At 44.2% G+C, this 23799-nt stretch overlaps 2 protein-coding genes across 15 annotated transcripts in view; one reads left to right on the forward strand and one right to left on the reverse strand.

Moving 5' to 3' along the window:
• Window positions 1–23799, reverse strand: part of LOC121590998 (complexin) — a 166213-nt gene that overhangs the window by 122696 nt on the left and 19718 nt on the right. The window lies entirely within an intron of this gene.
• Window positions 16604–22034, forward strand: LOC121590996 (nose resistant to fluoxetine protein 6-like). Of its 3 annotated transcripts, none has more exons than XM_041911250.1 (6): window positions 16604–16827; window positions 17938–18567; window positions 18954–19099; window positions 19191–19434; window positions 19610–20283; window positions 20366–22034. In XM_041911250.1, exons 2-6 carry the CDS (start codon window positions 18453–18455, stop codon window positions 21293–21295), a joined length of 2109 nt encoding a protein of 702 aa, XP_041767184.1. In that variant the 5' UTR covers window positions 16604–16827; window positions 17938–18452; the 3' UTR covers window positions 21296–22034. The 3 variants fall into 3 exon arrangements, with proteins under 3 accessions (XP_041767184.1, XP_041767183.1, XP_041767182.1); XM_041911249.1 differs by having other exon boundaries at window positions 16604–16768; XM_041911248.1 differs by having other exon boundaries at window positions 16604–16750.

Consider the following 23799-nt stretch of genomic DNA (forward strand, 5'->3'; position numbering starts at 1 on the left):
TTCAAACGTTCCATTGGTAAGGAAAACAGATTCTGCTGCTGCTGAAAGGCTTCCCAAATGGAAAGTAAAGCGTGTCATCTCGCGTCACCAATGCTACAGCACATTGGCAGGCGTCAAATGTCTAGACATTGTGGCGCACGCTAGTCATCAATGAATTTTCTTACCCTTACCCTGATACTGATGGGCTGCTGGTAAGTACACGGTCTAGATGTTGTCTTACCATCTCGGATGGCGCCAGAAATAAGCAATTTATGATCGTTGACCTACTTAAATTATGCTGGTAGTGGCCAAAGGAATCGAGTGGCGATAGTTCTGGTGGTTTATTTGCTTTGAAGACTAGCAAATAGCGCTAGTAGACGAATACAATATTCCCTTTGCCTATGTTTTTGTGTATCTGAGGATTGTTATGCTCGAAATTATATTTCTTATTCAAACATACATATTTCATTGTTGTAAATTTCCTTACGTCACTCAAACAAAGCCTCTCTCTTTCTGCAGAAAAATTAAATCGGTATCGTTTTACACAATGAGCCCGAAACAAAACGTCCGTCAATCGGCCGTCAAAAAAAGACAACCCTCCCCACCTGCTCATCCAGTTGACGACAATTAGAATCTTATCGTGCCACTTTTGATACACATCCGAGGCGCTCTTTTAATTATGGCTTTTGCATTAGTTACGATAAGGAAGGTAGCGAACGAGCAAACGTGACGTTGATGCATGATCATTAGCCATCGAGCCACCAAGCAAACCACCGCCACCGGAAATTACAGGGAAGGAAGTAAGGTCGAAACTGAGGTGAAACTGTCAGACGCACGGTCTGGAAAAAAGGCTTCCAACGGTGACAAAAAGACCCATACAAGAATGTTGGCACAGCAACGATTGGAAACTAAAAAGAATATGTGTAGGGTGGGGAAACCCACCGTCTGCATGATAAATTACAATCACTGGTTTCGCAGCCCTCACTCCTTTTCTCTGTATGCTAACGGCACCTGCAGGCTATGGCTTGCTTGAGTTACCAATTCTTCTTTCTAGCGCCTGGTGGCAATAACAGCTCCATCGTCACAATCGACCTGCAGTGACACGCATTTTGAGAAACAAACACTCACTCGTGCCCCACTTGAGACAGTCTACGCAGGTCGAGGTCGAAGTACGTCAGCTAATTGCTCCCTATGCCGCGGGCCGTGTCGTCGAGTCCCGGTGTCCTGCACTGCTGCACGCCAACAAGCAGGCCAGGAAGCGCAACCGAAGCCTCCCCGAAAAGCACGACGTCACTAACCAGTCAGTTGAAAAGATAATCAAACACTTTGACACCTTCGCTGCCTCCGCACCCCGGAGTTTTGCGGGCGGGCACAATCGGGTGCTCGTTCAGGTGTGATAAATCACCCCGAGGCGGATGCTCGGCGGATGGAGAATAGCCGCACTGATGAGGTGTTCGTTTGCGTCAAACGGCACCTTGCGGTTGGAATTAGCCATCGGTCGGAATACAAAAGCAAACACAAAAAAAACCAGAACCAGAAAGAAAACCGCACCAGCCTTCCAGCATCTTACCAAAAATCCCCGCCCAATAAGCCGTCCGGCGATATATCTAGACTTTTTGGCTTTTTACATGCGCACATGCACCCACAAACACACACGGAGGAGAGTGGAGGTGGATAGAAAATTAGCTCTACCGAAAGATAAGTTGTCACGGGCTAGCGTCACTTCGGAACAAGCTTAGCCCAAACAAGTGCAGCTGATGGCTACCACTAATCATCATCATGACCACCAGCGGACAGTGGTAGCAGCAACGTGCTGTTCGCGCTTTTTTCTCCGTGAACGTTCCAAAGCACCGATGACGCACGTATACGCACAACCAGACGACACACGCGGACGACGCAAACCGTCAAGGGTGCACGATGCGATGTTAATTTTCTGTAACAAATTGCAATTTGAGCACACCACACGGGCACTATCGGAGCTCGTGGGTAATTCCGAGATTCGCTGCTCGTCTTCATCACATCATCTCACGACCAGCGACCAGAGCGTCGTTGATTGATAGCGCCATAGGAACTGGATAGGAATAGGATAGGAACTGGCGCGCCAGGAACGCTCTGCTCTCCGTGCTGTGCGCCATTCTTCGCCAAGCGGAAGTAACCCCAAAGATAGCCCGAATACGGACTGAGATAGTTGATTGAGTAGGACGGTTTGCGAAGTGACTGCGATGAGTTGATGTAGCCCTGGATGTACACACATCGATGCCTTTGGATGTGCGCCTATGCGCCCCTGCTCTGAACGTTCCAGTTCTACTGACTTTCAAACAAAGCAATTATCTTTTCATTTTCAAGTCTTTAATCAAATTAGGTACGACTTGTCGGAGCGTGTAGCAGCCTGTACACGGTATCTCGGGACAGCTCTGTTTCCTGTGGATGTTATCACATCGAGTTCGATCGTCCGCACCCTGCCGCCCAACCGTAATCGAACGGTTGTGATGAGTTTTCCTCGGTTTTTCGTCGTACCACGTTGCTTCACTATGGTTCGCCATCAGCATCACATGCGTCGATGAACACACCCAATGGTACACTTAGCCTTTCGGTGGTCAGCTCATTGCAAGTAGCAGTTTCTTTGCCCTCCACACCCTGTACTATTGTCATCGATACGACAGAGCAGGCCGCTCGGCAACTCACTAGCCACAGCCCCAACCACATTAGCTTCAGCCTTTTCATAGCAACACGCTCAATACCCAGGCCAAAGCTACTTCGATAGATAACAAAAATGCATTCACTAAAGCCGAGGATAATCTTTCCTGAGCATGGGGTGGAGCTTTAATTTGATTTTTGTTTACGGGACGATGTGCAGCAGCGAATGGTATAGTAAAAACCATATTACATCGACACTGGGTGAAAAGCAACGACAAAAAACGCAAATCTGTAAACTATGGAACGGATTGGACCAATTCCGTTGCAATGTTTGAAACTCATTAACTTGAGCTTCATCTTCGAGTGTTTTCGAGTGTGTGCTTTTATTAGCTCGGCTCTACCACAACATCGATCCGGATTGGTCGACTGAATGAAACCGATCTGGTTACACATTTATGTTTTGTTGCTGTGTATAGAGCACTAAACCTCTCGAGTTATTCAAAATTAAATTTTCAACAACAACAAAAACTATTGCATTGTACCCATTTTTATTATTTCAAGTATTACTTTAGGATTCTTGTTTTAAAGTTAAACTACAAAAGTAACGTCGTTCAATTAAGCCTATTAATTATGGATTTTGATGTACACAATTTCAAACAAATTCCGTAATTTAACATATGTATTATCTTCATGCTATGATATGAATACGCAATTATTTATACACAACTACAATAGCTTGTATGTATGATAGTTGTGAATTTTTATAGCGAAACGAGGAGAAATAACATAGCATCGCCGTAATTTATTTAAAATCGATCTCTAGCCATTTCTCTTCTTCTGAAACTACTGCACAATACGAACGCTGCTTTAATTTATTTATTATTCCATATCTATCTCCCTGCCTTTCTCTCTCTCTATCTCTCTTTTTGTGGTTCAATAAACAATCCTATCGAGCTCGAAGCAATTTCAGCATTTGCCCAGCCATGCAAATCGTGCTTAAAAATGCAACTCAATTTCAATAAATAAAATTAGCCACCAGCAAAGGACGGCTGTGTTGTCTTGCAAAACACATACACACATATACACGCACACAGCCGCCTTTGCGATTTAAACCTCACAATTTCGTGTTTTGCATTTTCATATTGATTAGCTTATCCTTACGTTACGCTTACGGTTTCCGCATTCCCTGTCGGCTTTTCTCAAGCGATTCCAATTCTATCTCTCTTCGCTTGCTATGATTCACGCCACCAAACCATGGCTTATCGCCATAGCACGTATATTTTCCATTTTCCAATCATTTCCGATAAGCAAAGGAAATGTTGTTTTTTTCCTATTCACTGTCTTGCACGCGGCAAGCTTGGCATGAAATTGCTTTTGATGCGGCACTGTCGACGAGCAACGGCAAACCGGTGCTCTTGCTGTCGGTGCTGTTAAATTTTAAAGGCAAGTTGCTGCCTGCTAGCGAACACGATTCAATCGCGTGTTTTCTTTTTATTCTACACCATACAAACGACAGCGTTTCATTATATTCCCCAGCTTGCCGTAGGCAATCGGTACACCAGTTAAGGAAAATGCTTTTTTTCTATACTGGTTTTGAAAATCGAGAGAAGTACAAAGAAAGACAGAGACAGAGAGTGAGTGAGAGAGAGGGAGAGAAAGAGAGATAATGAAAGAAACCCTTCCTGATAATGCCATTTTCCATTCTCCCATTGGAAAAGAAATAGTAAGGAGCAATAGCAAAGTGACTGCAAACGAAGCACGGCTGTAAAAGCAGGTCACCACAACAAGATCAGCACAATAACCAGGCAGGCAACAAACCAATCTGACGACTCGGGGCCAAACGGCAAACAAGCGCTCGGCTCATTCCAACGAACTGCATTCGCATCGACCGAGATGAAGCCCTTTCCTTCAGCTCGGTGCATTATTTATCGGCTCTGCTGTAGCTGCACCAAACATCGCATACCCACCCTGCCTGATGCTGTATCCCGCGCGACGTTTACGCAAACCTTCAAACAAACACACAAATGCAATCGAGCTTTTCAGTTGGAAGGACAACTCACACACACACACACACACATTCTTTTCCCTTGCCCTATCCTCGCTTTGTGGACTATTTTCATGGAATTAAATTTACATGACTGAATGGGTTTCCGTTCCGCCATGCCGAGATGCGAAGCGGACCACCACTGCCAGCCGTGCGGATGGAGCGTGGTAAAAGAAAATTGTTTTTCTTTGCCCCATCGCCACACCACCAGCACACCAAACGGCACCAAATCAGTTCGAAACCTATTCTGCCGCTTGCACATTCCAAAAGAAGAACGTTCCCTTTCAACGATTCCTTCACTATAAAAAAGCCCTTTTTTGCAAAGAAAACCAATAAAGAACAAGAAATGAGCTCCCGAAAAGGAAAATTGGCACACCGACACACACACACACAAACACAAAAGCTGAAAGAAATGGGAAAATCGAACGTCGCTGCCGGAAAGCTCGCGTGCCTTCCCAAAAAGGCTTTCCGTGCATTTGACGAATCCTTTTGTGAGCTGTGCTGCATCGCCCTTGGAGCGGGGACGGCCCGCAATGTTGTTTCGAGTATCTTATTATTGTCTTATGGAGTTTTTCGTTTGCCGGCGCATTTCTTCCAATACATTCGTCGGGTGCGAGCGTTCTTTTGCTACCATTCGAAAGTGGAAAGAAAAACACATTTTGCCGACAGAAAGCATTCCGATTTGGGGCAAAGCGGAACCGGTCTTGCCACAGTGCAAAAAAAAAAAAAACATTGCCGATCTGTAAAACTCACAAATGGCAAAATAGTTACCCACAAAGGCGCACCTTTTTGCAATCAAATCTGCTAAGTGTTCATGAGACGTTTTTCTTTGTGCTGAGTACAGTTTGTTTTCTTTTCAGAATGATGAACTTTTGAAAGGCTTTTGTATTGACTACATTTTTTTTAAACGCTTTCAAAGCTTTTACGGCAACACGGTCTCTTGCAGTCAGCTTTCTGTTACGTACTGCATTACAAACATCATTAGTATGCTAACATCGAACGACTGCGAAATGTGACCGTAGTAGATGATGCATCATCTACACCACTTGAGCAACACTCGTCGATTCCAGGAAAAACAACTAGCCCGCTTTTCCGTTTTTTCCCGAATGACTTTCATCAGGATGCAACGTCAAACATGCAGTACCAGTGCATGTGAGTGTGTGTGTCTTTATGTGTCATTCAAGCTGACCTCCAATCTTCAAACGGCCACTTAACATTCCCCATTCGTTGCAGTTTTTTCCGACACAAACGAAGAGGACCGCATCATGCATCTCCGCCGGGTTGGTGCAGGTCTAGGATCGACACCGACAGAGTGATCGATTTAATTAACCGCACGGTCACGGAGGTTGGTCCGGGCACAATTTCCGCTCGCACATCACGACGCTTGACATATTGCCCTTTGTTATGTGCTAATGGTAAGGGCACAGAGGTTCTCCACCAGGTCCGGTTCACTTGAAAAGCAAACTGAGTATTCAGTGCTTATTTTTTTCCTCCCATTCAACGTTTCATCTCATTGTCAGTCTCGAAATGTAGTACCGCTATCAAGTGCACCCTTTCGGCGTTCAAGGCTGAAGAGAAGAACGCGTCACAAAAAAAGCCGCGACTATTCTCCTTATGGCGATGCGACACACAAAAGCCAGCCGAACCATAATTCACCACGCTAGAAGTCATCAACCACACATTCAAAGAGCATTCCCAAACGAGGGAGAGAATGGACGGGGGAGTACTTCAGGCCATATTAGACTTGCTACATATTCACACACACACACACACACACACACACACACACACACACACACACACACACACACACACACACACACACACACACACCCAGCGACACATTGATGCTGGGAGTGGAATGCAATCAAAACTTTTTCAATTTTGCTACAGACGACAGCACAGCGACAGGACCGACGAGTGAAGCAGTAAAATTGGAGTAAAATCTTCGATCCAATATATTGGTATCATTCTGGGTGAAGACGAAAAACTTTGATTAGGCTACCGTTACGTTGATGGGACGCATCGAAAGGGCAGTTAGTACCATGGTTTATTGCCTAACGGTTGCTTGGAACAGACTGTGTCGATCTTCTTGCAGCAGCAAAAGCACATCCTAATGAAACAACATAGGCTCCGTAACCCATCGGTGTGTATGTACAAACATTGCCAAAGCAAGCAAAGGTACACATGGGGATGCAGTTGCTTGTGCCTCGCACGTGTTAGCCCTCTTGGTGTACATACATGGTCCACACACGCGCTTTACGCTCGATGAAGTGCATCTTGAGCTTGATGAAATATTCATCACAGCTGTCCGGAACTGGCATTTCCACTGTCACCGTGTGTCAAACAATCGCTATCGTATTAAGGTATACTGCCGGACATACCGATTGGCCATTTAAACTCGGAAGCTGCCTTGATAAATGATGTCAGAATGGTTCAATAAATGAAGAACCAATGTATATACTAGGGACACTCGTCGCTACGGTGTGACCCTTTACCAGTGTTTCCGGGTGACGGAGCTTCCGAGTGGGGACGGTGAGATGTGCTCAATCAATCTGCGTCCACCTCACCGTGTACAAGAGGCTATCAATCAAAACTGCCCTAAAATAACGAGAAGCATCGGACGATAGAAATAAATCCTCGGAAGGGAGATAAAAATCAATAAACCAGCCAAAAACCTTCACCGATCAATCAAAGATGGTTCAATGTACAGCGAAACATAAACAGTGTAACAACGGCTCTTAACAAAACACAGAACACTGCTGCCGAACACGCCTGCTGCACGATCTCGAGCGATTGACAATCGCCGGATCGATAAAACTCGTTCACTTAGCATCGAATCATTCTCATTCGTTTTCATTATTCCGGCTTTACTGCTTCGTCACTGTGCCCGTTTTCTAGCGATATCGCTATAAATGTAAATGTGTTCCACTGGCAGCACATAAAAAATACAGCTCAAGGAAGGATTAGTACTTTATATATTTTCATTAGAAAATCATGACAAACAAACATACCGCAGCACACACAATCAGAATGCTAAAGCCTGCCCCGTGCCCCGCAAAAAATGGACTCTTTTTCTTATTCGATTATTTTCTCCAAACTCATCTCGGTCCGAACTGACAGTAAAATCTCCCATTCTCATGTACGATCTCATGAGTTCGTTTCGATGCTTTTACTTCCTGCGTAAAGCCACTTCCTGCTCGTCCTTTTTTATGCGCCACCGTTTGGCAAGAACAAAACGATACTCCGAGGGACGCGCACCAGCAGCGCACCAAAACAACGATAAGCTTTTTTTTTCTCACGGATGTGCACATTCGTGTATATGCTCAGTGCGTGGAAGTCATCGCGTAAAAAGTTGGTCGCGGTGGTTGTTTTGCTTTGCTACGAAAAATGCAAAAATGAAACCGCCACCCTTCTGTGCGGACCAGAATCTCGTTACACTGATGAGTTTGCGTGTAATGGGTTTAACACCCAAGCGACATGTATCTGTCCCTCCGGTGAACGGATGAGTAAAGTAATTTTGGGGCGGCGCATAAAAAAAACTCTCGCGAAGCGGAATAGCAGCTTTCGCTTGTGTATATATATAGCATACAGCATTTATGCTACACAAACCAAACCAAAAAAAGCCAGCATGGTCGTTCATAAAGCAGAAGCCAACACATCGGCGTACGCTCACAGCAGATGAGAAGATAAAATGAGATTTGAATAAGTGATTGAAAATGGCAGGCCAAAAAACGCGCCACCAAGAAAAGGCCTACACATTACAAAACGCTTCGGATGCATCTCGCTTCCTACCGCAAATGCGGTTAAGCTAAGCCCTAATGCATGCTGCTGATATTCCCCCGTTTTGTTGGAATCTTGAATGGGAAAGCAAACTAGCAAAAAGGGTCATGGGATTTTATGACAGCCACAAACTGTGAGCATATTTTTAATGCATAAACGTACTCCCCCACCAACCAAAGAAGGGAAATGTAGCCTTACGCAATGATCTCTATGGCAACAAATACGTACGCATCCATAAACCGTGCCCTTCGTAACATGAACGGCACGATAAACTCTTTGCAAAGTAAAATATGTTGCAGTGTTTGAACATTACAACCAACAACGAACAGCAATTGAGGCCAGTTTTCCTTAAGAAAAGATGCCGGCAAAACACACTTCCCAACATACACGCACGATTAAAGACCACATACAAAAGGTTAATATGCCTATCTTTAGAACTTTCTTGCAGCTAGTCGGCACACTTCCTTCGCTCGCAGCACAGAACGGCCATCAAAAGACCAGCGCTCATAAATAATGGCGAATGTTTTACGGTCACTGCCTGCAAATGAGAGCTCGTTAGCGAAAAGCGCTTCCACAATCGCAGTGGAAGCTGGTGTCGGGGAGAGCGAAAAAAGCTCACAATAATTGCACACGGCCAAACAGCTGCAAAAAGAATGAGCTCGGAGAGATTTCCCTTTCGCGCTACCCCAGAGCTCGACGTTCAATTTCAAACTGAGCACATCCGGTTTGCTTTCAGCTCGGTTGCTGTGCTGTGTGCTGTCAGTAAACATATGCGAAAAAACTACATTTGGACACACACTCTCTAGGGTGGTATGTTGAACAGGCTTTACACTACCAGGACCTCGGATGAACATTTCCCACACACCATACCACATGACCGAACAAACATATAGCGCGCAAAGCAAAACAATCCTACATTATTGCTCGGATTTTTCATCCCTTCCACACGTACCGTGTGCTTCAACAAATAATTACACAAATCAGTCCAACGCTATTGGGATAATGGCAAACGAAAACAATAATCATCAAACTCGTCCTAAATGCTCACCGGCCCGAAAAAGGGTTTTCCCTTCACTATCACCCAGCCAACCCGGTCGGCTGTCTGCTGGTGTTCCCTCATTAGAAACGGCGGAAAAGGAAGAGCAGCAAAAGCACCACATACACTATTCGATGAGAAAATGCACCACACTTCACAGATGGCGATCGATGCCTATCCCTTTGTGCGGGATTTGTGACTGGGATTGGTGCTAGCTTAGTACGTAACCCGATCGACGACACCCGTGTGTAGGTAGTGTGTCGGAATGTTGCTTCAGTTTCGCTTCAAACTGCTTCACCAAGCGCACCGAGCCACCCGCGGCCGTCCCGAACATCGCACCGAATGACAAAAGGCCTAACCGCCTGAACCGCTCATCCTTCTCGCATCCACACGGACTCGAACACACACACACCGAGGTGGTGCTTTTCTTCCGGTCCAGTTACTTCTTCGGAAGTCCTTCAAGCGTGTATACCGGGGCGGCAAGGCGAGCAAGAAAATTGGATACTCGTTAATGGGTTCTTCGTGTTTTGTTTAGTGTCTTCTCGAGAGGATGGCTCAAGAGGTTTCCCTTATTTTTTGGACTAAACCACCCGCTGGCAGGAAAGGTTCATCGTTTCGCTACCAACGGGGTGCCGGGATTAAATTGGGTAACGTATCTGCGAGAATGGGTCATCCACCGGATTCACCTTCGTGCTCATTTGTTCTCGCAAAGCCGTCACATATGCGGATGTAGAATGGGATCCACAAAACGCCTTCCGAAAAACAATCGCCACAGGATAGATCAACGGCGGAGCACGGTTTGAAGGTTAAATTGTTTTCACAAAGTTTTCCCGCTTTGTACATTCGCAAAGCGAGAGCAGAGCCCTGTGCCGTACATAATCTTACCCAACCTCCTGACCGGTGTGCAGCAAGATCTAAAGCTTCCGGACAGATGTGATAATCAGGCCGCTTACGCGCTGTAATCTGTTTACAAAACCCCACAAAAACGGCCCACCGAAGGATGGTAAAGCACAGCCTAGTTTGTGCAACCGTTTGCTTCATGCTCCGATGGACACGTGCCCGTGTGTCGGGGAATAGGTATATTCCCGCTCCGTCAAGGGTGCACACATTCTCATTAAGCAAACAACTTCCGAGGGTTATTCCGAGAAAATCTCCGCGTTTATCGAGATGGTGAACAGCAAACAAAATAACACACCGCACTCGCGACACTAATACGACACTTTGAACTGGTCAACCCTTTCGCTCTAGCCTTGCGTGACCTAGTGTCCCTGTAATTTAATTTCAAAAATAATTCACACACAGACACCGTGCTGTGAAATCGTGTTGTTGTTTGTAGTATTTAGAGCGGGTGTGTCAAACTTATTTGTTCGGCGTGCCACTTTTCAACCCGAACAGCTTTTCACAGGTCACAATATATAAATAGAATGTCAACTTAAAAGGTGCTGCATGCCAAGTGTATCTTTAGATTTATTATATTTTGAATCAATCATCTGTAATAAATAAAATCACAAATATTATAAATACAGTTTTCTTCTTCGAAACCCGTTGTTACAAGAACTTACGAAGTATTAAGTACTTTTTCATATATATTTGTGGTAATATATGTAACACGATCATCAATTTGTATCTTGTATGTGTATCTTGTACTCTCATCAAAGTTTTCATACTTCCAACATAACATAGTGCAATACAGACGCGACGCAAACAGAACGGTCCTGCGTTTTGTTGAACAAAACGATTTACATCTCGCCCGAACTATCAACCCATTGCTGCAAACACGTTCCGGCCCTACACTACAACAACATCTAACAACCACAAACATCAAACAAAATTTTGTTTGCGGGACGAGATTTCACCAGAAATATTCTTACCCTTGAAAATTGCCAACATCAACGGAAGCCATTATTTCGCAATCGACCGAAGCGAACTTGACCGTTCCACACACTGGCAGCTGATACTAGAGCAATTTGACACCGCATGGCGCAAACGATCAGTTTTGCCATTTTGTAACTTTTTTCCTTATTTTCCACCCAAACAAAAAAAAAACACATTCTGTGTTTAAAATGACTAAGCCCAATGGAACCACATTAGTCACAGCTTATTTTGCTACCTTAATTTAATATGCATTATTAAGCAGCACTGCGTGCTGGTCGTTTCGGCCCATTTTGAATTTTTAATGAAACACTGCAATGCTTTTATTATTCTATTTTCACGTCGCTCTACCTTCCTGGTTGCACAAGTCCAACATATATAAATATTGTCAGTGTCATAAATGAGCCGAAGATAAAATATATGCCGCATACGCTTATTGATAATTTATTTAAAATATCAAAACGTTGCTTCCAAGACACTTGCTAATGAACAGCAGGAAATCCTTCGTGTGGTTTACATTACCTCTGACGTCAACCGCACGATAAACGTGTGGCTATTAAATAGTTTCAATTTATTACCAGCAAAGCTGAGGGAGCTGAGAAACGCACTAATGAAACAAGTAAAGTCATAGATGGCTTCCATTCTCACACTTTCCCAGGCCTTAAAGCTCACGAAGATTACCGACCGGGCACCTGGAATTGGTTCACAACCATGTGTTGATTTTGGTTGGCCCCCACAGTCTAAACACTTTTAGCACCGCTTATTAATCAAATTGAACGCACAACAAGCGACGTTCGTTTATGTGTGTTAATTTCGAAATGATTCGGAACGCACCGGCGCTGAATACAACTAAATTGGCGGAAATTTCATTTCCCTTTTGATGGTCAGTGTTGCCTGATGCTGTTCATTGCCCTTTTCCGCACCAACCGACGAAAACTCACACACCAGTCTAATTCGAATTCCACCGGTCCGATGCGCCGCTTGCTGCTGGAGAGCGTTCGGATGGAAAATGAGTGAATTATGCTAAGATGCTAAGATATGCATATACATAACCGAGCGCTGCGTGATCAAATTACCTATCCCCTACACACATTTTAAGACATTTGACATTGATCCGTTATGAAAATATTCTATGACAGTGTTTAAAAAAAAAAACAACAAATATTTACCATACAATTATATTAGATTAATAAATGGTTGCAAATGTTTGGCTTTAAATTGACTAAACTCGCATTTCAAAGGGTTGCAATAGGTTTCATGCATAACCATGCTACTTTTTACGCAAAACGTGATGAAATGAGACGAATGCGCGAGCTGATTATGTTTTATTACGAAGTTAAATGTTGAGTAAGAACGTTCAAAAATATGTTCGATTGCAACACCTTCTGAGTGTATCTTTCGTGCTTCTAAGCAAACCATTTATCGTGTGTGGGGACATAAACAACACCAACCAAAGAAAGCTCAATTTGTCAAACGGGCACGTGTTTAATTTTGCTTCAATGCCAACGGCAAACAGCTCCTGCTGTGCATTAGCACTATCTATTAACATACATTTAGATCGATAAACTCTCGGCCGACCGATTGATTGTTGAGATTGAGTTTGACGACCTAATCCAATCGTTTCGTCTTTTCGCAGCCTCTTGCAATGTGTCTCTAAGCACGGACGCTTTGGGTGATTTTTATGATCGCCACGAGTCGCTCGCCCGCAACGTGTAACGTCGCACATGCTTGCGGCAGTACACGCGGTTCAACCTTTCGTACAACGGCTATGAATACGTTAATAGCTACTGATGAACAACAACAAACCGGATGCAAAAGCAACAAGCTCTCTACAAAAGGGTCACCCAAAACAACCGTATAATTATGGCGCATACGGAGCAGTTTTCAACACAGCAGCTGTGCTAGCAATGAAAACAAATAACGAAAGGTTTTAAAAGCCTTTAATCAATCTCCAGGACAATCATACACTGGAATCAGAAGGGCATACAAGTTCAGTTCCGACTTTTCCAATGTAGGTTAATAAACTCAATGTTTCATGGTGCGGAAATATACGCGATCGCTTAGTCTTCAAAATGGTCAAGGTTGAAAAACAACCTATTTTTCTTTAGTCATCCGGAAGTGCTAGCCATTCTAGACAAACATATGTTGCTCTAGAACGTGTATCGTTTAAACTTTAGCTCTAAAACATTCAACACTTATTCATAGATATCTGAAGTATTACATGAGTTAGATGTATTTCGCTGCAGGCCAAAAACAGACGTAGACGAACATAATAATAGATTCATCGGTAAAGCATAAATTAAAAACGGCCACTCATAGTGCCCCCCCCCCCCCCCCCTATACCACTGACTCACTGTTGTTAATTGGAATAAATGGTACCATATAAATCAAAATACATCTTCACGCGAGTGTCTGAAGCGCTGACACAGTTATAATGATGGCGAATAATTTCTCTACGGTAGTCTCTTCCCCATCGTTCGCTCATTTGAATGGAAGATCCGCTAACGTGCAGACGAAAACACCCACCCCATCTGATCAAACCAATCGGTTGGGAGTGTGAACGTGAGTGTGTTTTGCTCTCAAACGTAGATCCGTTACGTCTAGCATCTAGTAAATTATTGTCCCTCATCAAAAAATCAAATTCATCTCGCACCTTGCGCTGTGTTTGCCGCTTTTGCTCTTGCGGTCCTCGCCACTCGTCTGTTCACCCGTCGAGGGTTTCACTTAATTGCCTATTTGATGAGGCCGAGACAAAACAAATTTCGTCCACTCTTGTTCGTGCTTAACCCCTCATATCCCTTCTTCAACATAACCGTCATATATTTTATTCCACTTAAATAGCGTCCCGTGTCTCAAGTGTTACCTGCGCGTGCGCGCGACACGCCAATGCGCAGACTGAACTTGTTCGAACGCCCAACTGACACGCGCAGCCCTGTGCTGATAAACGCTCTTCTAAATTCACGTGATTTTGTTTACACCGTCTTCGCAAGCATGCAATTTAAACCGGCTACGCTACCTACCTAGGCTTTTAACACTTCTGACTTACAGAAAACGAAAGCAAATGGACAATGTGGTTTCGCAACAAAATTGGCTCAGTTTCTGTAATTTTTCTCATGCAGACCTAAAAAACACAAAACACAAGCGTGCCGGCACAGGTCGACAAGATCGCGATGAGCAAACGCAGCCTTCATGCTCCCCCCTTGCATTGACGTCACCCGGGTCAACAGTCGATGTAATACGTGTTTCCCGCTACGAACAAACATACTTTCCGCCCGCTCCGCAAGGCCTTCATCCATAAACAGAGTGCTTCAAAAGAAGAAACTACCACTGTGTGCTCCCGTTCATTAAAACAAGTTTAATTTAGCTAATAAATGGGCATGAATAACGCTGCTGATAGTAAACTTCCTTAAGTTCGATCGATTGCTTCCTATTTCGAGTGGCTGCGATACTTCCACGTTCAAAACACCATCAACAAATACACTTTTCTTCGGCATCGAAAGCTCACTAAGAAAAAAAAAACAATTAAAATAGACTACACTTGCTGCTGATAGAACGTGTGCCCCAGCAGAGACAAGGTGAGCAACAGTGGCGGCATCGCTTGTAAGTTCATTCAAACAAGAGCTCAATAGATGGAAATTGCTTTAATCAATTTTAACCATGACTGGACAAAACGAACGGAGAATGCACGAACGCCAAAACATAACCATGATCATGCAGTTTCAGGATGTTGTTCTTGTCTCTCTTTGATTACCTGTTCTGTTTCCTGTCAGCCCAATAAACAAAGATCAAACGAGTATTGAACACGGTTTGTTCGCTGAATGGTTTTGCAGAATGTACCAAATTTGTCGATTCAATCAGCGGTTATACATTTGCTCGCAATCAAAAGCGCGCACGGGCGGCAGTGAATCGTGCTACTCCCACTTCACTACCGATTATTGCAAACTCATCGAAAGGAGGCTGGCTTCGTTTCATCTAAATGGCTTCATTTTATTTACTGCGGCTTAATGAATTTGATAAGCATAAATATCCATTTGACAATTAAATCTTTGCTAAGATCATCGAGTTTTATGAGGTGAGAGGAAATATTGTTTAGCTATCGTTGATGCCGAATGCATCATGGACACACACCTGAGGCCTTCAACTTCCCATAGGCAGCAGACGAAAATGGCATTCGAACATCACTGCGGTAATCGGTTTTATATACATGTTTTTTTTTTTCTCTCCGTTCAACCTAACACGTTCTTGCTTTTTCACAAAGGAAGGTTACCCCGTTTAGTTTTTGCAGGCGAATAAATCATAAAAATCATCATGCCGATCACAAGGGGACTATGTTTTTGCTTACCTTACTACTATACCTTATTTTATCTTGTCCCACCTTACTCTCTTCGTACGATCGCCATACAAAGCTTCGCAAAACGCAATTTGCCGCGAATGAAAACACATTTTCGCAGACCAGTGCATCATTCGATAGTAAAGAAACTGTTCATTAAAGCATCATTAAATCTTTACTTCCTATACCGTTTCGACCATCGACGGTAGCAGCGCCCATTATCTGAGCCCACCCGGTGGCCGATGCTGATGGTGGTGTATTTGGCAAACCACCTAAAAGGTACACATGGGTGAATAAAGCATTGACCACTGCACACTTTTAACAACTACAACCAAAGAATCATCTCCACATTTGGCAGAGAAAGGTTAAATAAACGTCAAAAAAGGGTACCTCATTACATCACTGGATCGATCGAGAGCCAGTATTCATTTTATTAGAAGTAGTTTTGCCTTGGATCATATGGACAGGGGTGTGTTAAGTTTCTGTTTAAACTACAACATAACAACATACTGTGCCATTGGCACAAAAAGGGGCATACGCGGTAAGCTTAAGGAACACACTTACCCCGCTGTCAATGATGCAAGTGATTGTACAGCGATCATCCTCGATCCTCACCCTTGAAGCGGTAATTGGAATTAATGCTTTCTTCAATAGATGTATGACTTACTCATGTGTTCAGTAAACTAACGCAAATAAAAAAAACATCACCTTCCTTTTTACGCAGTCTCAGCGGCGTGATGCGAGGAACATGCGATCGCATGGATACACGCACTAGCAAAAGACAAGGAAAGAACGATTCGCCGGTAACAATCGTCATGTACTGATCACCGGACTCTGCGCCATGCTTCATCGACACAACGCCCCATGAGCGACGCGCCACGCTAGACAACACCCGAAACTGAGACGAAAGACTTCAACGGCCGAATCGGCGACGAACGCGCTGCGAGCGCGGCACGGCCACGGTGGTGTCGGTGGTGAAAACCCATTTTGCGTACCGTTCTGAGACTGATCAATGCAGTCGCCTCTGGTCGTTGATCGAGTGAACATCTACATACTTCCAGCTAGCGGCGTGAGTGAATTTTTACCGGTACTTAGGATAATGTTTGCATCCGTGTGTTCGGTGGAAATAATTGTAACGTGAAAACGGTGCGATCGGGCTTGAGTTTTCTACTTTTGACTTCATTTCGAACGTTACAACTCTTTAAGTGCGAAGATTTTACCCCTCACTGTACACCGCTACTACCATCATGCCAGAGCAAACCACAGTGCGAGAGCAGTGCAAATATTGATCATTATCGTGTTAATGTGAAATACAATGTGTAATGCTTGTTTAATGTTCAGTGCCACCGGTGTTTCTGCTGTCGCTGGACAAATAAAAGCGCACGAGCCATTAACTTTCCTAAACAGTAATTCTCCGTTTACACATTAAACGAACTATGGTTCATCAACAAATCACCGAAGCACAGATACAGCTCAACATTAAACACATCGCCAATAAAGTGCAGTGCAATAAGCAAACAATAAGGAAGATGCATCTGTGATCGATCATATGAACCAATATGTAGTTAATCTGCCGTACAGCGTCTAGTTTCGTGCGAAACTAAACTACAGCGTCTAGTTTCGTGCGAAACTAAACTACAGCGTCTAGTTTCGTGCGAAGCTAACCTTCTTCTTCATGTCCTTAGAAACACACGAATCGCAAACAATCTTACGAAGACTGGTTCGCGGTATGATTTAAGCTGATGGATTTTCCATCTGTTTGACACGCTTTACAGTTCGCGCGCCCCTGAAATCGTGAATCGACAACTCAATGCGAATCTTAATTCCAACTTTTTTCACCGGCAGATGCACATTTAATTTCGATGAATGAAAAGGTTATTTTTTGCTACTTACAAAAAGGAAAAGTTGTGTTATTTATGTTAAACTATTTTAGAAAATAGATTCACATTCATCTATTTTAACATGAAACGAGCACTGGAAAGTACAGTTTCAAAACAAGTATTCACCATATTGAGGCCAGTACGTTTATTTTCGATTAATGACTGACTCACTTCCAGTCCTCATACCCAGAAAACGCTTCGGTTATTCGTTGCCTCGCCTTATCACAAACTCCAATGTGCGCGCGCAAGCACACGCCCCAAAACGGTTTTATAATTTGCGTCACTCTCTCCTCGAGTTGTGAGTTGTATGTTTTGTGTGTACATGAAGGCTAATAATCTTTTTTTTTTATCTTCTACCAATGTTTCGTCAATCTAGTAACGGCCTAGCTTTTACCCGATCGTTTGCGTACCGGCTCGTCGGTAGAGTGTGTTTGGCCACGGCCAATAGTGCAAACGATATCCGGCAGTGAATATGATGGCTGTCAGTGCTTGTAAAACACCGTAGCAGTAAAAATATGGCGAACTTATGATAATTGCGCACGACAATCGCTTGCCAAATCGTTGAAGAAACAAAAAAAAACAGCTACATGAAGTAAAAACGCTTGTTGTGTACAGCCGTGAAGTGAGTGTAGTGCGGTGTGGTTGGTTTTAATTCGCCCGTATGCTGAGGTGTATCCAAATTATAAGTTAAATGCTTGATTCGTATGAACAAGAGCCAATGTGTTGCAGCAATTCCGCAAGTATTTATGCTTTGCTGAAAGATACGATTACATCTCAGAGTGACGGGCAACTTATTTAACGAGTTAAAGTGTGTGTTAAAGTATTCTAATAGCAGCAGGTTTAGGTGGTTTTCATCAACTTGTGAAAAGCTGTACCATCTAAAATTGCACCATGTTCGCGAGCAATAAAATGGCTCACGGAGTGATTTTATTTGCACTTTACGGTTCGTTGCTGTTGACTACTAGCATGGCCGCAGCAGGGAACTCGTTCGCTGAAACATTCCAAAGTAAGTTTCATACACACCATGAGGTACTAAGTGTTAATGAGTATAGATGTGCTTGTGTGAAACACTAAGTATATGCGTGTGTGAACATGTGTGTGTGTTTGTGTATGGGTGTGTGTGTGTGTGTGTGTGTGTGTGTGTGTGTGTGTGTGTGTGTGTGTGTGTGTGTGTGTGTGTGGTGTGTGTGTGTGTGTGTGTGTGTGTGTGTGTGTGTGTGTGTGTGTGTGTGTGTGTGTGTGTGTGGTGTGTGTGTGTGTGTGTGTGTGTGTGTGTGTGTGTGTATGTGTGTGTACAAGAAGATTTGCTCTTCTACATTATTCGTTTTGCAGATAAAACATAGCAAACTGCCAAAGAATAAGCTCATTTCTCCTCATTCTATGCTGTTACAGTGGATGAGTACCTCAAGTTTCCCCCAGTGTTCGTGTACGACGATTTCGAAGATTGCCGCCGGTGGTATCGGGACGAGTACGTTTATTGCATCGTAAAAGCACCACTAGCACCGGACGACTCGTCTGCGCTGTGGAGAAATCTTAGCGTAAGTAGAGAAACGTCCTAAAATCTTACGAGCTGCATACCAAACCAGACCAGCTAACGGAAATTTGCCGACGGGTTGTGGGGTTTGTCAGTATTTTTCTAGCGATTATCATCACTACGACCATTCGGTGCTGGAGCGCGGAGTGTGTGTGCCAAAATGTCATAATGCCATCACGCAAAATGCGACCGATAAAAGTTCGATCGATCGACTGTCGCGGGAAGAAATGATACACCGCTGCATAAGTGCTGAGATAACACCGCATTACAATCTGATCGTATCATCACGGTTACGCATTGAGCACTGCTACTCTCGGGACACTGAGAACATCCCATATGGTATGAATTGTTTCAGACGGTTTATTACTGTGATGTGTATCAGCAATTAAGACAACTAAAATTAGTGGATTAGTACCAAATTTGTCCTACACATATTTTATCATGAGACACATCGCAGAATGATGGCCCAATTTACCATCATATTCATCGCTCCTCCTACATTTATCCCTCACAGATTGGCTAGATGTGTTGTTTTTCATACTGGCGGCTACAATTATTGCACTCGTGGTAGCCTCCACAGTGTACGATATGCACCAGCAGGCTAAACAAAAGTTTCCCGAAGATTACTTCTCGCGCAGCTCCAAACAGGCCCATCAACGACTGCTCACAGCATTCTCCTTTCCGCGCAACATCCGTCGGTTGAAAGAACCGATGCACACGCAAACCCGCATCGATCTGGCATGTTTTGAAGCGTTCCGGTTCGCCCAGATGTTCCGTGTCATCTTTCTACACGTGTCCATCGCCCACCTGAAGATACCGCAGCGCAATCCCGAGTACCTTGAGCAGTTGCAGCACGGTGCCTCGCTACAAACGTTCATTGCCGAGTTTCAAAACTACGTGCAAACGTTCTTCACCATCGGCGGTATGCTGATGGCGATCAACTTCCTCGATCATGTGCGCAAAAATCCAACCTTCCGGCTGTCTTACTTTGGAGAGCGGCTGCTGAACCGTCTCTGCCGGCTGGTGCCCACGTACGCGTTCATGATTTTGCTAGAGGCATCAGTTATGAGGCACCTCATCGATGGTCCCTTTGGGCAGCAGTTTATTGGAGAATCGGCCAACAACTGTCAGGATAGATGGTGGATGAATCTGTTGTTCGTGAATAATTACATCGGCTGGGACAATCCGGTAGGTGTGCTAGTGAAGCAACGTATGTGATGGGCAGTAGAGTTTGAACTTCTGCATGTTTTTTCTCTCTCTCACTCTCTAGTGCTTTATACCATCCTGGTATCTGGCAACAGATCTGCAGTTGTACATCTTTGGTTTGGTGATCATGATGATTTTCTGGAAGTGGCCCTTTACCAGGCGGTACATCTTTGGAGCTGTATTTCTTTACAGCGTCGTCGTCCCTGCTGTGACCTACATGATGAACGACATTACACCCGTCATGACGGTGGATATGAAGGATACCGAGCAGTACATCCGCGGTCAGCAATTCCAGAGCATACTGTACTTCCCGTTCCATCAGAACACCGGTATCTACTTCTTCGGTATTCTGGCCGGCATCGTGTATCATCACTATCGGGACCAGCGCAACGAGCTGTTCAAGGTGGCGGCATTCCGCCAGCTGGCTCAATTTGCTGGACTTCTTTACGTATTTTGCATGGCCACCGTATCGTGGGTCGTTTCCAACCTAACCTGGCTGCCCACCATCTGTCTGGCAGCGTACGCAAGCGTATTCAAGCTGAGCTGGGGTCTATTTAATACAATCATCTTACTAGCATTGACGCTGCTTCACCGGCACAATTGGATCAAGATGGCACTTAGCCATCCGATCTTTCGCGTGCTCGGCAAGCTAGGTTACAGCGTCTATCTGATCCACTTCACTGTGATTGTGCAGGTGTACGGTAGAGAAAAGGCACCCATCTACAGCAACGAGCTAATCGTTACCGGGTATACCGTTGAGGTGCTCTTCTTCAGCTACATACTGGGAGCGTTTTTGTGCGTTTTGGTAGAGCTACCAACTGGTGCAGCGCTAAAGGAGCTGATCGAGCCACGAGCTGAGAAAGCGTCCATTCATCAAGTGCATACCGCTTCCGAACCAATCGGTTCTAATCAGATGGTACCGCCGTCAGCCGTGACCAATGGCACACCGGCCTCGGATGCAGCAGTTATGACGAGTGCGGAACAAAATCGATAAATCCTGGAATCTGGTGATACTGTGATAACATATACTAATTGTGGGTTAAGCTTTAGTATCAATCTGCAATGAATATCTCTATTGAGTGGAGCTTATAAACTATACCTTTAACCAATCTAAATTATATTCGCTTCAAAGCAAATGCAACCAAAAACTACAGCACACATTTTTATATTATTTCATCAATCATTTGCTGGAAACGTCGAATGGGCCAGATATAAACAAAAACTACACCAAAGCGCACACCTACACCAACAACAACCAACCAATTAGCACAGTTCGGTACTTCCACAGCGCTCCTCACAGCAGTCATATTCTTCAGATTTATCCATTACCATACGTTTGAGACTGACCGACATCCGCTACCGGCCGCTTTCCGGTATAGGACGGCCCTCGTAAACCAAGCCCTCTGTACAAAAGCGAACAAACCTTACAGATAAGCCACGACGTCGCGGGTCGTTAAACAAAAGTATTCGTTAGCTTTAGTTCTGGTTTTATGACTTTTACTGTGCGTGTTATGTGCATATTTTCGTGTGCGTTTGTTATTGCCGCTTCATGTTTTCTTCTTAAATCGCATATGCTACGACATCGCTACTTTTGAAGGTTTTATACACTACCGGCTTAGATAAACGCATATTCGCACGCATTATTTTGGGATAAATGCATTAATGTGGAATAAACAACACGTTTCAAAACACAACGCACAAAAGTTGGTATTTACGTGAATTGATGACACAATACTCTGATCGCTAGATTCAGATGAAACCCGTCCGACAAACATCTATATTGTTCTCATACTTTTGCCCTGCGAAACGGACACTTCATACTAACACCATAAATCTAAACAGCGCCATCAATTTCTCCAGCGTCGATGAACCGCATCCCAGTACAATTGAGCATTTGTAAACGATTTGCCACCAGCATTCCTTCCATAAATTCAACAATCGCACCAACCAAACAAGCCAATCAATCATACATATCCAACCTGGCGGGTGAGCACAGCGTGGTTCATTGATGTGTTAAATTTTATTGCTATTTTCACCCACGCTTAACGCGTGCGCATGTCAAGCAGCACTTACTGAACAATCTGCGCAGACCTTCACGGACACGCTTCAGTAGCAACGCACTCTCCGCTTCGAATGCAATGATGCCAGCGTCATGCGAACACGTGTAAACATTTGTTTAACATTTTTGCGTCGCTACACTCTACTGTTCACGGCAATGTTCCGACGGTTCGAACCGGGCACACCGCAAATCGCAGCTAAGCCGGTCACACAAATCGAGGCCACTCTTGGCTATTAATTTCGCCTGTGTTCATATTTGTCGCGTGCAGGATGTACACCGTGCACGCTTGCAGATATTATTAAGCAACGGTCAGGTCGAGTTGTTTGTCAGCCAACAAAGGCTTTAAATAGATTATATAGAGCGGAAAAACATCCGATTCAATAGCTACAAGAATTGAGGATGAGTTAGATCACATATTTACTGAAGATGTTGCATGGATTTCTTTTGATTCACAGTACAATTGTATCATTTTGATATGAAGAACCAGTACGGAAACGATAGTCTCGTCATGGACAGAAGATGTAATAAAACATTCATGAAAATAGAGCTATTCACCAAATGTACAGTGATTTGAAAACATAAAATGCCGCGAGCAGTTTAACATCTTGTTCAATGTGCCAGGCCAATGAGCAGGCAGCATTAAATCTTGCTCAAACAACAATCAGCTCACAGCATAAGTGTTGTAAGGTCACGCAGACAAGCGCACCAACACACCTAATGTCTTCATTATCAACTTCAAAAGGGGTCAAAAATTACCTACCTCAAGCACGAAACCACTACAACCCCATTCCCTTCCCATCCCGTTCTCCCCGAAAAACATCAAAGACCACAACACTAACGCTTAAACTATTATAATTAATCCTGTCCGTCCGCATGTCGCTCGTTCGACACCACAGGCGCGTGGATGGATGGTGTGGCGAACGAGCGAAATAAAATCAGCACACCGTCTCTGCCCGCTGCGGGAGCGTAGGAGCCTGATTGCAAACGGTGTACGTGCCCTAATCTGGCGTCTTTATTGAACGAGACCTGTCATGCCATGCAATTTACAATCGAAAGTGCTCACCGCCAAAAAAGGCAACCGCAGCTAATGTGAAAATAATCATTCATTCCACCCGATGCCCGTCGTTGCAGGCACTGCCCATTCGAAGGTTAGAATCACTTCCTGTCGTTGCTCTTTCAGTGCTTCAAATTGATCTGACTGCTATTTTGTTAAATTACAGACATTTTTGCTTCTTTTTACATCCAAATAACAAACCACAAAAGCCAGCGAATTCTTTAGGCAAACGATCGGTCGAAAGATAACGAGTCAAAAAGCTTCACCTTCCTCACTGATGAAACAAATTAGGAACGAAACTGGAATCCGATTGAGTTATGGTGTATCATTAAGCAGGGGGCTCGAGTTTGGCGACAACATCACTACCCGCTGTCCTAAATCAGTG

Source organism: Anopheles merus, chromosome 2R, assembly GCF_017562075.2.
Source record: "Anopheles merus strain MAF chromosome 2R, AmerM5.1, whole genome shotgun sequence".
NCBI classification, from domain to species: Eukaryota; Metazoa; Arthropoda; class Insecta; order Diptera; family Culicidae; genus Anopheles; species Anopheles merus.